Raw genomic sequence first — 16497 nt, 5'->3', positions numbered from 1 at the left:
GATCACTTGAGGTCAGGAGTTTGAGACCAGCCTGGCCAACATGGTAAAACCCCATCTCTACTAAAAATGCAAAAATTAGCCAGGTGTGGTACCATGCACCTGTAGTCCCAGTTACTCGGGAGACTGAGGCAGGAAAATTGCCAATGCACTTCAGCCTGGGCGACAGAAAGAGACTCTGTCTCAAAAAAAAAAAAAAAAATTCACTGTAATATCATTTTCTATAAGAATACAGTTGTGGGTGCAGGTGTATAAATAAACACAACTTGTCATTGAGATTAAGAAAGGATTTAGCTAAATTTTAGGGACTTTTTGGACTCTAAGCTTTAGGCCCAGAAACCTGAAAAAGCTGAAGCTTTGAATCCTAACTATAAAATAAACACTACTTTGGCAACGTTTACTCTCTTTTGCCAAAGAAAGGCCATTTCAGTGAGCTGAGTGCTGCCTACAACAATGTTACTAGCTCAAGGCCTTGTGCTTAGCTGACACTTGATCTGCAGGTATGCATTTTATTGAAAAACATTATCTAGGAACATCTAAAATGTAAACTGATTGATGAAAGTCAAGAAACTGAAGAACTGATAGTCTATTCTTATTGCCTTGATGAGATACAGTGTTACAGGGTCCTGCTCCAACAGGCCATCATTAGTTGTCCTTTTATAGACTAAACCTATTTTGTGGTTTGCCAATTCTTAACCAAACCCTGTCTGCAGCAGGGCTTCAATCACTACTTCTCTCCTGCCATCAAAAGGCTTTGAGAGAAATGTTGGAATGCCAGTTGTTTGGGTTTTAGTATCTTAATAGTAACTTCCTCAAAGCATATCAACACATACTTTTTTCTGTACATATCATCCAAGTATGCCTCTTATGTCTAAGTGAATCTATCTTGTAGCAAGTATTTTCTGGGTGTAAATATTGTCTTCTGAATGCAAGCTTTCTTGAGAAAACAGACTGTTCTTAAAACTAGGTCTCAAGGTTGACCTTACTGCTCCTTCCTTTGTGGCCTAAAGACAAGCATTCCATATCTATACACTATTAGGCTGAATAAATTTTGTGTGCACTGAGGATTCTTTTTTTCAATATGATCAAAATAATTTTAATAGAAATATTGCTATACAGTCTAACTTATTCTGTATTTTGAATATAACCCACCCTATGGTTAAAAAAAACCCCAACACACTATTTGCTTTACCTTATCTTTGTAGACACCATATTATGCTTGAACGTTCTGAAGAAGACCTTCAGGTCTTGATTGAGTGAGTTTTTGTCCCTAGAATTTTGGTGATTTTAAGAATCCTCACTAAGATGACTCGGGATGGCTACCTATTTCACGCTTCACTGAATGTAATCACTTCCGCTTTGAAAGCTCATCCAAAGATTGTTCTGCCACCAGATTTTTCTTTTAAAGTAATCTTTCTTCATCTTTAGCGTGGTGTGATGGCTTCAGTTTTTAAGGGTTCTCTAGTCAATCACTATCAAAGAGAATAGCTACTTTCCCCATTAGGTATTTTAAGACTTTATCCTGAATTCCTGGATTTCTGAATCTATGAAGAAGGTTGTGCACGAAAGAAAACAAAGAAACTTAGGAGTGGTTTGAAGACAAGCTTGCATTTCCACAGTGCTACTCCTCAAATACACAGAATCCTTATCAGGTTTCCTTAAGCCAATTTGAGTGGACAAAAAATTATAAAAAGAGTTATTTATTCATAAATTACTAAAGATGAGACCCTTTCAGTTCTTAGGAAACACCCCTCTCAATTCTAGAAATAAACTCTGAGAAAAGTTGGTCAACTTCACAAATATTTAAGCATTTGATTAAGATAGGTAGAGAAGCCCTGAGAATCAGTGGAATCAACTGTTACAAAGTTTCCACTTTTCATGTATTTAAAACAGCCCTGATGTGGATATGAACAGACATTTTTCAAAAGAAGACATTCACACAGCCAACAGACACATGAAAAAATGCTCATCATCACTGGCCGTCAGAGAAATGCAAATCAAAACCACAATGAGATACCATCTCACACCAGTTAGAATGGCAATCATTCAAAAGTCAGGAAACAACAGGTGCTGGAGAGGATGTGGAGAAATAGGAACACTTTTACACTGTTGGTGGGATTGTAAACTAGTTCAACCATTACAGAAAATAGTATGGCGATTCCTCAAGGATCTAGAACTAGAAGTACCATATGACCCAGCCATCCCATTACTGGGTATATACCCAAAGGATTATAAATCATGCTGCTATAAAGACACATGCACATGTATGTTTATTATGGCACTATTCACAATAGCAAAGACTTGGCATCAACCCAAATGTCCATCAGTGACAGACTGGAATAAGAAAATGTGGCACAACATTCATACAGCCAACAGACACATGAAAAAATGCTCATCATCACTGGCCATCAGAGAAATGCAAATCAAAACCACAATGAGATACCATCTCACACCAGTTAGAATGGCGATCATTAAAAAGTCAGGAAACAACAGATGCTGGAGAGGATGTGGAGAAATAGGAACACTTTTACACTGTTGGTGGGATTGTAAACTAGTTCAACCATTATGGAAAACAGTATGGCGATTCCTCAAGGATCTAGAACTAGATGTACCATATGACCCAGCCATCCCATTACTGGGTATATACCCAAAGGATTATAAATCATGCTGCTATAAAGACACATGCACACGTATGTTTATTGCAGCACTATTCACAATAGCAAAGACTTGGAATCAACCCAAATGTCCATCAGTGACAGATTGGATTAAGAAAATGTGGCACATATACACCATGGAATACTATGCAGCCATCAAAAAGGATGAGTTTGTGTCCTTTGTAGGGACATGGATGCAGCTGGAAACCATCATTCTTAGCAAACTATCACAAGAACAGAAAACCAAACACCGCATGTTCTCACCCATAGGTGGGAACTGAACAATGAGATCACTTGGACTCAGGAAGGGGAACATCACACACAGGGGCCTATCATGGGGAGGGGGGAGGGGGGAGGGATTGCACTGGGAGTTATACCTGATGTAAATGACGAGTTGATGGGTGCAGCACACCAACATGGCACAAGTATACATATGTAACAAACCTGCATGTTATGCACATGTACACTACAACTTAAAGTATAATAATAATAAATAAATTAAAAAAAAAAAAAGAAAATGTGGCACATATACACCATGGAATACTATGCAGCCATAAAAAAGGATGAGTTTGTGTCCTTTGTAGGGACATGAATGCAGCTGGAAACCATCATTCTTAGCAAACTATCGCAAGAACAGAAAACCAAACACCGCATGTTCTCACTCATAGGTGGGAACTGAAAAATGAGATCACTTGGACTTGGGAAGGGGAACATCACACACTGGGGCCTATCACGGGGAGCGGGGAGGGGGGAGCGATTGCATTGGGAGTTATACCTGATGTAAATGACGAGTTGATGGGTGCTGACGAGTTGATTGGTGCAGCACAGCAACATGGCACAAGTATACATATGTAACAAACCTGCACGTTATGCACATGTACCCTAGAACTTAAAGTATAATAATCATAAAAAAATTTAAAAAAAAAAGAAAGTGGTAATGCAAGATTAGAAAGAAAAGAACAAAATACTATAGACAGCACAGTAGGTGGAAGGAGAGGAAGGGATGTTACAGAAACACGATAAAGCCTAGGCTCCTCCCAAACAGAAAGAGGAAACCTGTTTTTGTAAACAGGTGCCTTCCAGCTTTGCTCTGGGTTAAACCAATTAGTTTTATGCCTGGATACATATGCACACATATGTTGTACACATTCATTGTTTAGGTCAAAAAGTCTGTTTAACCTTCTAAAACCCAAGTCTTTTTCCAATAAGAGCATTATGTGTTTGTGATTAGAAAAAGGAGAGGTGGATGGAAATGGGTATTATTAGAAAGCTAGACTTAATCTAACAAACCTGGCAATTTTAAGAGATTGGGATAGTAGCAGCCACAATCAGGCAAAATGAGATCAGAAATGTACATATGTATGTATATATGTATATGTATGCATATATTTGTTCACTAGGTATTTGTTTAGTACCTAGCACAAAACTATAGAAAATGTGAAAAATATTAAATCAGTTTTTCTTCCTCAAGTAATCTAAGGTTGTTTTTAGGTGATACATGGATGAAGTTATTTTAATATTTATGTTTCCTCTGTTGTACTGTACGTTGGAAAATATATATAACACATTGTAGTGGGCTGAATGGTTACCCTCAAAAAGACCCGTCCACACTTCAATTCCCAGAATCTTTTCGGAAAAAGTATCTTTGCAGATATAATTAAAGAACTTGAAGAGAGCCTGCTGGATTATCTGGGTGGGCCCTAAATTCTATGACTAGTGTCCTTCTAAGAGACATACAGAGGAATAACACACAAAGACACAGAGGAGAAGGTAATGTGAAGATGTAGACTGACAGTGGAATGATTGGGCTACAAGCCAAAGAACACCTGTATGTACTAGAAGCTGGAAGAGGCAAGGAAAAGATTCTTCACTAAAGCCTTCAGAGGCAGCATGACCCTGACAATAACTTGATTTCAGATTTCTGGCCTCTAGAACTGTGAGAGAACACATTTCTCTTGTTTTAACCCACCTAGTTTGTGGTAGTTTGTTTCAGCAATTCTCGGAAAGTAATACCTCACATCAAACCAAGAATTCTCCAGATAGCTTAGGACAAAACTAATATAGTTTTCTTTATTTATTTAAATAATTTGTAAAGTATGTAAATAATATTGATGGCAAGGATGTGGCAAAAATCATGAATGTGGTAAGTAAATAACTGAAGTTTGGGAGACAAAAAATATTACAGGGGAGACAAGAGATATTTACATAAAGCAGTTGACAATAGAGAACAGGTACCACATTAGTGACTAATACAGATAATTTAGTGTTCCAGGAGCATGAGTTCACTAGAGATTCGTGATAGTTGGGGTTTTCTGTGAATGTTTCATGGAAGAGATGGAATTGGAATTTGAGTCCTAAGAAAAGTGAAGAGTTTGGTGAGCTATACAAGCTCATTGAGGCACAATGCATTTAGAAAAAACAGTGTGGGGAAAAGTGGCACAGAAATGTATGAAGCCTCAGAATGCAGCCCAGCTTTAAAAAGAGAGAAGGAAAAAAAAAGAAATGTATGAGCCAATTTGATAGTATCATGGAAATATTGTTCATTTTCTTGGGCGTGAGAGTGTTGATGTAGTTATGTAGGACAATGTCATTATTTGTAGGTGATGCATGCAGAATAATTTAGGGGTGAAGTTTCTTGATGCAACTTACAATAGTAATAAAATGGGGGGGAGAGAGAGAATTAGGCTGTGTGAAAATATGTGCCAAATATTAACAATATTAAATTAGGGTAAAGGAGAGACATGTATGATAAAATTTAACCCTAACACTGCTCATACATTTTGACCAAGACATCCCACTTGTAGGAAGTAATCAGAAATGAAAACTAAAGGGCAGGTGACAACCAAGTGCTCATTCACTGTATGGTATGTTGATATAGGATATGTAACAAACCTGTATGTTATCCACATGTACCCTAGAACTTAAAAGTATAATTAAAAAAAAAAAGAAAAAAAAAGAAATTTAGAGAAGGGAGAGCAGCATATGTGCCCTGAGCTACACACCCACCCAGTAATCCTATCTTTTGACATAAACAAATCCTATAATGAATCAAACCAGGAGGCTTCTCCACACTAGAATGATGCCAGCATTGTGTAGTTGCAGAACACAAACTCCTAGCCCTTGTCACCTGAGACATGGCCAGTGTGCTGTGGCCATGTATCACAAGCACTCTGGCTTTTCTAAAAACAAGATATCCTGGAAATGCCAAGAAACAAACAAAAAAAGTGCTTAGATCCCTTACCATCCAGACTTTTCTATACACTGAACCAATTTCAAAGTGCCTCCAAATTCTGGAAGTTCAGTATGCTTAAAGAATGCATAGAAAACCATTTCTAGAATTATACTTAGGTACACTGAGATTTCAAAATAAGGTAGCTTTGGCCAGATGCAGTGGCTCACGCCTGTAATCCCAGCACTTTGGGAGGCCGAGGCAAGCGGATCACGAGGTCAGGAGAGGCTATTCTCCTAAGGGAATTAATGCAGGAACAGAAAACCAAATACTGCATGTTCTTATTTATGAGAGCTAAATGTTGGGTACTCATGGACATAAAGATGGCAAAAATAGACACTGGGGACTACTAGAAGAAAGAGGGAGAGAGGAGAACAAGGGTTGAAAAACCACTGAATACTACGCTCACTACCATGGTGACAAACCTCCATATCCTAAACCTCAGCATCACACAATACACCCATGTAACAAACCTGCACGTGTATCCCCGAATCTAAAATAAAAGTTGAAGACACTCAACAAAGAAACATCAGACTTAATCTGCACTATAGACCAAATGGATCCAATATATATTTACAGAACATTTCATCCAATGGCTGAAGAATACACATTATTTTCCTCAGCACAAGGATCATTCTCAATGACAGACTATATGTTAGGTGACAAAACACATCTTAAGACACTCAGAAAACCTGAAACAACATCAAGCATCTTCTCTGACCACAATAGAATAAAACTAGAAATTAACAACAAGAGGAATTTTGGAAACTATACAAACACCATACACCACTAGTATTATAAAACATGAATTTATTAATGTTTAATAATATTAAACTATAATTTAATTAGGGAAATTAAAAAATATGCTCCTGCCAGGCACGGTGGCTCATGCCTGTAATCCCAGCACTTTGGGAGGTGGAGGTGGGCAGATCACCTGAGGTCGGGAGTTCGAGACCAGCCTGACCAACATGGAGAAACTCCGTCTCTACTAAAAATACAAAATTAGCCGGACGTGGTGGTGCATGCCTGTAATCTCAGCTACTCGGGAGCCTGAGGCAGGAGAATCACTTGAACCCAGGAGGCGGAAGTTGCAGTGAGCTGAGATCACACCGTTTCACTCCAGCCTGGGCAACAACAGTGAAATTCCATCTCAAGCAAACAAACAAACAAACAAAAAAAATTGCTCCTGAATGACCAGTGAGTCAATGAAGAAATTAAGAAGAAAATTGAAAAATTTCTTGAAACAAATAATAATGGAAAACAACATATCGAAACCTATGGAATATAGCAAAAGCCATCATAAGAGGGAAGTTTTATAGCTACAAGTGCCTAAATCAGAAGACAGAAAAAACTTCAAATAAACAATCTAATAATTCATCTTAAAGACCTAGAAAAGCAATGATACCTGCATATTCTTTTTGAAAAAAAATAGAAAAGCAAGAGCAAACCAAACCCAAAATTAGTAGAAGAAATAACAAAGATGAGAGGAGAAATAAATGAATTTGAAATAAAACTATACAAAAGATCAATGAAATAAAAAGTTGTTTTTTGAAAAGTTAAACAAAATTGACAAACCTTTAGCCAGGCTAATGAGAAAAAAAAGAGAGAAGATCCAAATAAACAATATCAGAAATGAAAAAGGAGATATTAAAACTGATATTGTAGAAATTCAAAGGATCATTAGTGGCCACTATGAGCAATTACATGTCAATGAATTGAAAAATCTAGAAAAAAATGAGCAAATTCCTAGACACATATAACCTAACACGATTGAACCATGAAATCCAAAACATGAACAGACCAATAACAAGTAATGAGATTGAAGCCATAATAAAAAAGTCTCCTAAAACAAAAGCCCAGGACCTGATAGTTTCACAGCTGAATTCTACCAAACATTTAAAGAAGAATTCATACCAGTTCTACTGAAACTATTCTGAAAAATAGAGGAGGGACTATTTCCAAACTCATTCTACAAGGCCAGTATTACCCTGATACCAAAACCGGACAAAGACACATCAAAAAAAAAAAAAAAAAAAAAAAAGAAAAAAGAAAATTACAGGCCAATATCTCTGATGAATACTGATGCAAAAATCCTCAACAAGCTACTGGCAAACCAAATTCAACAATACATTAGAAAGATCCTTCATCCTGACCAAGTGGGATCCCTGGGTGCAAAGACAGTTCAACATATACAAATCAATCAATGTGATAAATAATATCAATAGAATGAAGGATAAAAATCGTGATTATTTCAACTGACGCTGAAAAAGTGTTTGATAAAATTCAACATCCCTTCAAAAACCTGGGGATACAGGTAACACCTTATCATAATAAAAGTCATATAAAACAGACCAACAGCTAGTATCATATTGAATGGGGAAAAACTGAAAACCTTTCCTGTAAGACCTGGCACATGTCAAGGATGCCCATTGTCAACACTGTTATTCCACATAGCATTGGAAATCCTAGCTAGAACCATCAGAAAAGAGAAAGATATAAAGGGCATTCAAATTGGAAAATAAGAAGTCAAATTATTTTTGTTTGCAGATGATATGATCTTACATTTGGAAAAACCTAAAAACTCCACAAAAAACTATTAGAACCGATAAACAAATTCAGTAAAGTTGCAGTATAGAAAATCAAACTAATCAAATCAGTAGCATCTTTATGCCAACAGTGAACAATCTGAAAAAGAAATAAAAAAGTAAACCTGTTTACAATAGCCACACATAAAATTAAATACCGGCAAATTAACTTAACCAAAGAAGTGGGAGATGTCTACAACGAAAACTATAAAACACTGATGAAAGAAATTGAAGAGAACATCAAAAAATGGAAAAATATTCTATGCTCATGGATTGGAAGAATCAATATTGTTGATATGTCAATACTGACAGGGACAGGAGGCAGGGAAATTCTAGGCAGAAGTGGGCAGGTCCCTGGTGAGGGCCCCACCCTGAAGCCTGGAACCACGGGGTCCAAAGTGAGAACTTACATTTCCGTTTTCCTGCTTGAATGTTGCCTTTTCCACAACCACCCATGGCTGACCCTGCCCCCTATCCTGTGTCCATAAAAACCCAGGCTCAGCTGGCAGAGAGAGAAGCAGCTGAACGTTGGAGATTATAGTTGGATGTTGGAGAGAAGCAGCTTGACTTCAGAGGGACAGCTTGACGGCATAGCTTTGGGGAGGAGTCCAGATGGGGACACCTGGACTCCAGGGGAAGATTACCTTCCTGCTCCATCCCCTTTTCAGCTCCCCCTCCCACTGATAGCCACTTTGATCAGCAATAAAATCCCCCACATTAGCCACCTTCGATTCATTGTGTAACCTCATTCCTCCTGGATGCCAGACAAGAACTTGAGTGTGGGTGCAAAAGGTTGTCACACTGACCCTCCGGTGAGCTGTTAACGCTTAAGCCATCCATAGACAGCAAAGCTAAAAGGGCACTGTAACACTCCTTCTGGGGCCTCAGGGGTCGCAGGCACCCACCAGACCCTGCTGCGGGCTGCGCATAGAGTTTTGCTCCTGCCGGTGCCCAAAGGCACTCACCCCAGCTCCTGCACCCAGTGACCTGTGCTTCCCGTCCCACAAGGGCTAGAACGCAGCAGGTTTAAGTGAGTGGAATTCGTCCCTGCTAGTGCCAAAGTGCCAGCTAGGTCCAGCACCAGTGCACTCCAGTTCCCACCCATGAAGGGGTCAGGGAAATATCCCGCTTCAATACTACCCCAAACACAATATAGATTCAATAAAATCTCTATCAAAATACCAATGACATTCTTGGCTGGGCGCAGTGGCTCATATCTGTAATATCAACACTTTGGGAGGCTGAGGTGGGTGGATCACTTGAGGTTAGGAGTTTGGGACCAGTCTGGTTAACATGGTGAAACCCCATCTCTACCAAAAAAAAAAAAAAAATTAGCTGGGCATGGTGGCACATGCCCATAGTCCCTGCTACTTGGGAGGCTGAGGCACAAGAATTGCTGGAAGCCGAGAGGTGAAGGTTGCAACGAGCCGAGATTGTGCCACTGCACTCTGGCCTGGGCAAAAGAGTGAGACAACATCTCAAAAAAAAAAAAAAAAAAAAAAAAAAAAAAAGACATTATCTACAAAAATAGAAAAACAAAATCCAAAAATTTATATAAAACCACAAATATCCAGAATAGCCAAAGTTATCCTAAGCAAAAAGAACAAAACTGAAGGAATCACATTACCTGACTTCAAGTTATACTACAGAGCTACAGTAACCAAAATGGCATTGTATTGGCATGAAAACAAACATATAGCACAGTGGAACAAAATGGAGAACCCAGAAATAAATCCATGCATCTACAAAGAATTCATTTTTTACAAAGGTGCCAAGAACATACATTGGGGAATGGGTGTTCTCTTCAATAAATGGCGCTAGGAAAACTGGATATCCATATGCAGAACAATGGAACCAGAGCCCTACCTGTAACCATATACAAAAATTAAATTAAAATGGATTAAAGAGTTAAATCTAAGACCTCAAACTATGAAGCTGCTGCAAAAAATATTTGGGAAAATCTCTGGGACATTGGTCTGGGCAAAAATTTCTTGAGCAACCCCACAAACACAGGCAACCAAAGCAAACAGGAACAAATGGGATCACATCAATTAGAAAGCTTCTGCACAGCAAAGGATTCAGTCAATAAAGTGAAGAGACAACCCATAGATTGGGAGAAAATATCTGTAAACTACCCATCTGACAACAGATTAATCACCAGAATATATAATGAGCTCAAACAACTCAATAGAAAAAAGTCTAATAATTCAATTTAAAAATGGGTAAAACATTTGAATAGATATTTCTCAAAAGAAGAGATACAAATGGCAAACAGGTATATGAAAAGGTGCTCAACATTGGTGATCATCAGAGAAATTCAAATCAAAACTACAATGAGATATCATCTCACCACATTCAAAATGGCTTTTATCCAAGAGACAGGCAATAATAAATGCTGGTGAGGATGTGGAGAACAGAAAACACTTGTGCACTGTTGGTGGGAATGTAAATTAGTACAGCCACTATGGAGAACAGTTTGGAGGTTCCTCAAATAATTGAAAATTCAGCTACTATATGATCCAGCAATCCCACTGCTGGGTATATACCCAAAAGAAAGGAAATCAGTATATCAAAGAGATATCTGCACTTCCATGTGTGTTGTAGCACTATTCACAATAGCTAAGATTTGGAAGCAACCTAAGTATTCATCAACAGATGAATGGATAAAGAAAATGTGGTACAGATACACAATGGAGTACTACTCAGCCACGAAAAGAATGAGATCCTGTCATTTACAATAACATGGATGGAACTGGAGATTATTATGTTAAGTGAAATAAGTCAGGTATAGAAAGACAACTATCACATGCTCTCATTTATTGGTGGGATCTAAAAATCAAAACAATTGAACTCATGGACATAGAGAGTAGAAGAATGGTTACTAGAGGCTAGTAAGGGCAGTAGGGTGTTGAGGAGGAGGTGGTCGTGGTGAATGTGTACAAAAAAATAGTTAGAAATTGTCTGGGTGCAGTGGCTCTCCCCTGTAATCCCCAGCACTTTGGGAGGCCGAGGTGGGCAGATCACCTGAGGTCAGGATTTCGAGAACAGCCTGGCCAACATGGCGAAACCCTATCTCTACTAAAAATATAAAAAATTATCTGGGCATGGTGGTGTGTGCCTGTAGTCTTAGCTACTCAGGAGGCGGAGGCAAGAAAATTGCTTGAATCTGGGAGGCGGAGGTTGCAGTGAGCTGAGAAGCCACCACTGCACTCCAGCCTGGGCAACAGAGAGAGACTCCATCTCAAAAAAAAAAAGTTCAAAATAATAAATAAGACCTACTATTTGATAGCACGATCTGGTGACTAGGGTGCCTGGGCAACAGAGAGAGACTCTATCTCAAAAAAAAAAAAAAAGTTAGAAATAAATAATACCTACTATTTGATAGCATGATAGGGTGACTAGAGTCAATAATAACTTAACTGTACACTTAAAAATATCTAAAAGAGTGTAATTGCATTGTTTGTAACACAAAGGATAAATGCTACAGGGATGGATACCCCATTCTCTATAATGTGATTATTTCACATTGCACGCTTGTATGAAAACATCTCATGTTTCCCATAAATATATACACCTACTATGTACCTACAAAAATTAAAAATAAAGCCAGCCACGGTGGCTCACACCTATAATCCTAGCACTTTGGGAGGCTGAGGTGGGCGGATCATGAGGTTAGGAGTTTGAGACCAGCCTGGCCAATATGGTGAAACCCCGTCTCTACTAAAAATACAATAATTAGCCAGGCATGGTGGTGGTGCATGCCTGTAGTCCCAGCTACTCGGGAGGCTGAGGCAGAAGAATAGCTTGAACCCGGGAGGCAGAGGATGCAGTGAGCCAAGATTGCGCCACTGCAATCCAGCCTGGGTGACAGAGTGAGACTCTGTCTAAAAAATAAAAAAATAAATACATACATAAAATAAATAAAAATTCAAAAATTCAAAAAATAAAATAAAAGTTGAAATTATAACAAAAAAAGATTCCTAAATGTAATCTAGATACTTTATCTGATGAATTAAATAAAGAAACAGACAAGTTTGTTTATACAACACTGTATACTCAAGTCTATAGGTGATTTAAGAATTTTCAAGGTTAATTTTGATTGTATTTGAGTTTCACGCATGGAGTGATTTTGCAACCCCAAGAAAGATGGGACTTCAACATCTAGCACAGAGCCCTGGGATATAAAAATCCAGATAACCTGTTTCAAATCCTAATTCTTCGAGTGTTCAAGGCCAGTTTTATTTTCCATCAAATGGGGAAACTAAGAATAATGATGATTAATTTTATGTGACAACTTGGCTGGGCTACAGTGCCCAGATATTTGGTCAAACATTATTCTAGATGTTTCTGTGAAGGTATTTTTTTGGATGAGACCAACATTTAAATAATCATATTTTAAATAGAGCACATTACTCTCTATAACGTGATTGGTCCTCATCCAGTTGAAGGCCTTAGTACAACAAAGACTGTCCTCCATAGAGCAAGAAAGAATTCTTCTCACAATCTGCTTTTGGACTCAAAACTGCAACTCCTTCTGAATCTCCAGGCTGCCGGCCCGCCCCGATGGGGTTTTGGACTTGCCATGCCTCCACAATCTAATGAGGCAATTTCTTGAAATCTCTCTCTCTCTCCATGTACACACACACATACATACACCATACACACATATCCTGTTGGTTCTGTTTCCCTGGAGAACACTAATTAATACACTGTTCAACAGGATTATGGTGAAGATTAAATAAGACAATGCATTTAATCTTCATCCTATATGAAATAGTGCTAGATAAATAGTTGCTATTGTCTACTAAAGGTCTACTCTTGTCTTTATAGCCTTGATTCCAGAGGCTATGTTTCTTGTAGGCCAGATCTACTCCCTAGTTGAACATGAAACCAAGGTATTTATACACTTTCTAGAAATATGTCTTCCTTCACCTCTTCTCAATCCCCAAACATGTAATAGAAAGAAAAATGAGTTTAAATTCTGTAATCACTACCAGGTATTCAATACTATTATGGCCCAATATTAGTACCCTATTTTCCTGATAACTGACCTGCTTGAATACCTGCATTGAGCCACCTTCTGAATTAAGTTGGACCTCCAAGTTGTTTATGAGTTGATCCATATCTGGAAAAGAGAAAAGGAAAAGACAACTTTCAGAATAAAATCTAACCCACTATATGCGTAAGTACGCCATTAATGTTATGTGTGTTCTATGACCTTTATCTTTCAGTACTTACTAGATACTGATAAGCCATTGAAATATTCTGATTTATTTTACTCATCAAGATGGCCCTAACTTTTCCCCAATAATATTAGCCACTCCCCTCCACCAAACTGCATGCAGGTAATCTGTTTCTTCCTATTTCTCCAACATGCTCTGCCTTCATAGGAACATCAGCATAGCTACAGTTTTCAGTATCCTACCTTCCTGGTCTAGTTCTTGCTTGAAGGAGTTCTAAGTTCTAAGCTTCTATATGTATATTTACCCCAGTGAACTTATTTACACGTCAAGGCCAAATCTCTCTAGACATATTTTATCTATCTACATCTCTTAAATCTACAAGCCAGGTGGGGTAATAAAAACAGTTTTCTCTTTCCTCTTTAGTTTTTCCTCTTATGGAAAAGCAACTGGTGACCTAATTCAGCTGCCTTAAACCATCAGTCATTCATACTAGAAGCACCTACTAGCTTTCTTCCTCAACCAGATTTTCTGGGAGTTAGATGTGCAGCATTCACATCCCGTAATCTTTGGCAAGGCCTTTTTTTTTTTTTTTTTCCTAAGCCTCAACTTGTCCATCTATGATTAAAAGATTTCAGACTATCCTCTGCAAAGCCCTAAGGCTTCCATGGAACTTGGGGGTGGGGTTTGTTAAATTAAGGTTAGCTTAAAGCTTCCTCCTTACATGTTTCAAGTTCAGCCTAAAGGTTTCCCCATCCATAATGAACCATAACCTAACTGGATGTGTAGACAGAGTGTAAGCTACTCTTGCACCAATCACAGAGTTTCAGCCAATTACAGGCAGTCAACAACTCGAAGTGTTTGAATAAGGCAAATACTGAGATGTGATCAATCTAGCTGTTTTTATACCTCACTTCCATTTTCTATATGTCACTTTCCTTTTTCTGTCCATAAATATTATCTGACTACATGGCAGCCCCAGAGTTGCTCTGAATCTATTATTTCTTCTGGGGGCTGCCTGATTCATGAATCATTCTTTGCTCGATTAAATTGTTAACTGTAATTTGTCTAAAGTTTCTCTTGTAACAGGTTAATGGAGGAACTGTAGTAAGTAATAACAATAGTAGAAAACTGACTTCCAATAGAATCTGAGCTCCTTGCAGGCAGATACTTTCATCTTTGTTTTTTTTCACGAATGTATTCCAAGGTCCTAGAACATTGCCTGGTACATGGTAGGTGTTTAATCACATTTCTGAAGGTTTTTGATGACAGTGACAGAAATGGAGAGTGAGGGAATGTGTTTTCTCAAGTACAGAAATTGGAAAAGAGTGGAAAAGAATGAAAGAAAATTAGAGAATTTATGCATGAAAGATGCCTGAGGTGTAATTAACTATGAAGTGAGAGGTGGTGGAGAGGGTAGCTAAGCTTTTTCTGATTTCTACGACAGGAAAAGGAGGTGTGATGGTGGAAAAAGAATGTGAGGTCAGGTAACTCTCATACAGCCCACAGGGGGGCACCAAAATGCCAGGAGAGCTTTGTTGCTGCCAGAAACATCTGTAGGAGTGGAGAAGATTCGATTCTCCCTCTGCATTCACACAACACCTTCAACAGGCTTCATTATTTCTAGCAAGTACAACTTAAGAGAGCCATCTCCAATCTGTTCTTCGATTCCTATGGATTAAGAGACAGCAGGGTTGAGGAAGCAGAGTGATTCTGAGAAACTACATTAGCTTCTATGAACCTCAGTTTCTTCACCTGCCAAAAGAGGGGAACACAGTATTGCCTTAACAGAGTTAATGTGAACATTCCATGTTAATACATTCATAGGCCATATAATGACATTTCAGTCAATGATGACCCATAGACAGATACCACAATTATTCTTTTTTTTTTTTTTTTAATACTTTAAGTTCTAGGGTACACGTGTGCACAACGTGCAGGTCTGTTACGTAAGTATCCATGGGCCACGTTGGTGTGCTGCACCCATTAACTCACCATTTACATTAGGTATATCTCCTAATGCTATCCCTCCCCCCTCCCCCCACTCCATGACAGGCCCCAGTGTGTGATGTTCCCCTTCCTGTGTCCAAGTGTTCTCATAGATACGACAATGATTCTATACGATTATAACAGAGCTAAAAAATTCCTATCACCTAGTGACATCATACCCGCTGTAATGTCACAGTGCAAAGCATTACTCACGTATTTGTGGTGATATTGGTGTAAACAAATTGACTGTGCTGTCAGTCAATATAATTATATACAGTATATAACACTGAACAATGATCATAAATGACTATGTTACTGTTTTCCGTATTTACTACATTATACATTGTATCATCATTTTAGAGTGTACTCCTTCTACTTATTAAAAAAAAGTTAATTATAAAACATTCTCAGGCAGGTCCTTCAGGAGGTATCCCAGAAGAAGGTATTGTTGTCATAGGAGATGGCAGCTCCATGCATGTTATTACCCCTGCGACAAGATATAAGGTAGAAGACAGTGATATTGATGATCCTGACCCTCGCAGGCCTAGGCTGATGTGTGTCTTTGTGTCTTAGTTTTTAACAAAAACTTGTAAAAAGAAAAAAAAAAAAGAAAAAAAATTAACAATAAAAAAAAGCTTATAAAATAAGAATACAAAGAAATAAAATATTTTTGTACAGCTGTACAGGATTTGTGTTTTGAGCTAAAAAAAATTATAGTAAGCTAAGTTAATTTATAAGAAAAAAATTGCTTATAAATTTAGTGTAGCCTAGTGTACATTGTTTAAAAAGTCTAAAGTAAGGTACAGTAATGTCCTAGGCCTTAACATTCACTCACTACTCATTCAGTGACTTACTCAGAGCAA

General features: G+C 38.1%; 1 protein-coding gene across 7 annotated transcripts in view; it reads right to left on the bottom strand.

The window, feature by feature from the left end:
* Positions 1-16497, bottom strand: part of KLF8 (KLF transcription factor 8) — a 291262-nt gene that overhangs the window by 29713 nt on the left and 245052 nt on the right. For 5 of the 7 annotated variants that reach the window (XM_065538337.2, XM_074030296.1, XM_005593723.5 and 2 more), the window contains one exon: positions 13517-13590. The exons of the other annotated variants lie outside the window; for them this stretch is intronic. In XM_065538337.2, coding sequence (XP_065394409.1) covers positions 13517-13588 — 72 coding nt within the window. In that variant the 5' untranslated portion in view covers positions 13589-13590. The remainder of the gene's footprint in view (positions 1-13516; positions 13591-16497) is intronic. 7 annotated transcript variants of the gene reach the window in all.

Source organism: Macaca fascicularis, chromosome X (assembly GCF_037993035.2).
Source record: "Macaca fascicularis isolate 582-1 chromosome X, T2T-MFA8v1.1".
Lineage (NCBI taxonomy): Eukaryota > Metazoa > Chordata > Mammalia > Primates > Cercopithecidae > Macaca > Macaca fascicularis.
Note: the sequence above shows the minus strand (reverse complement) of the source record. Positions and strands in the feature narration are given on the sequence as shown.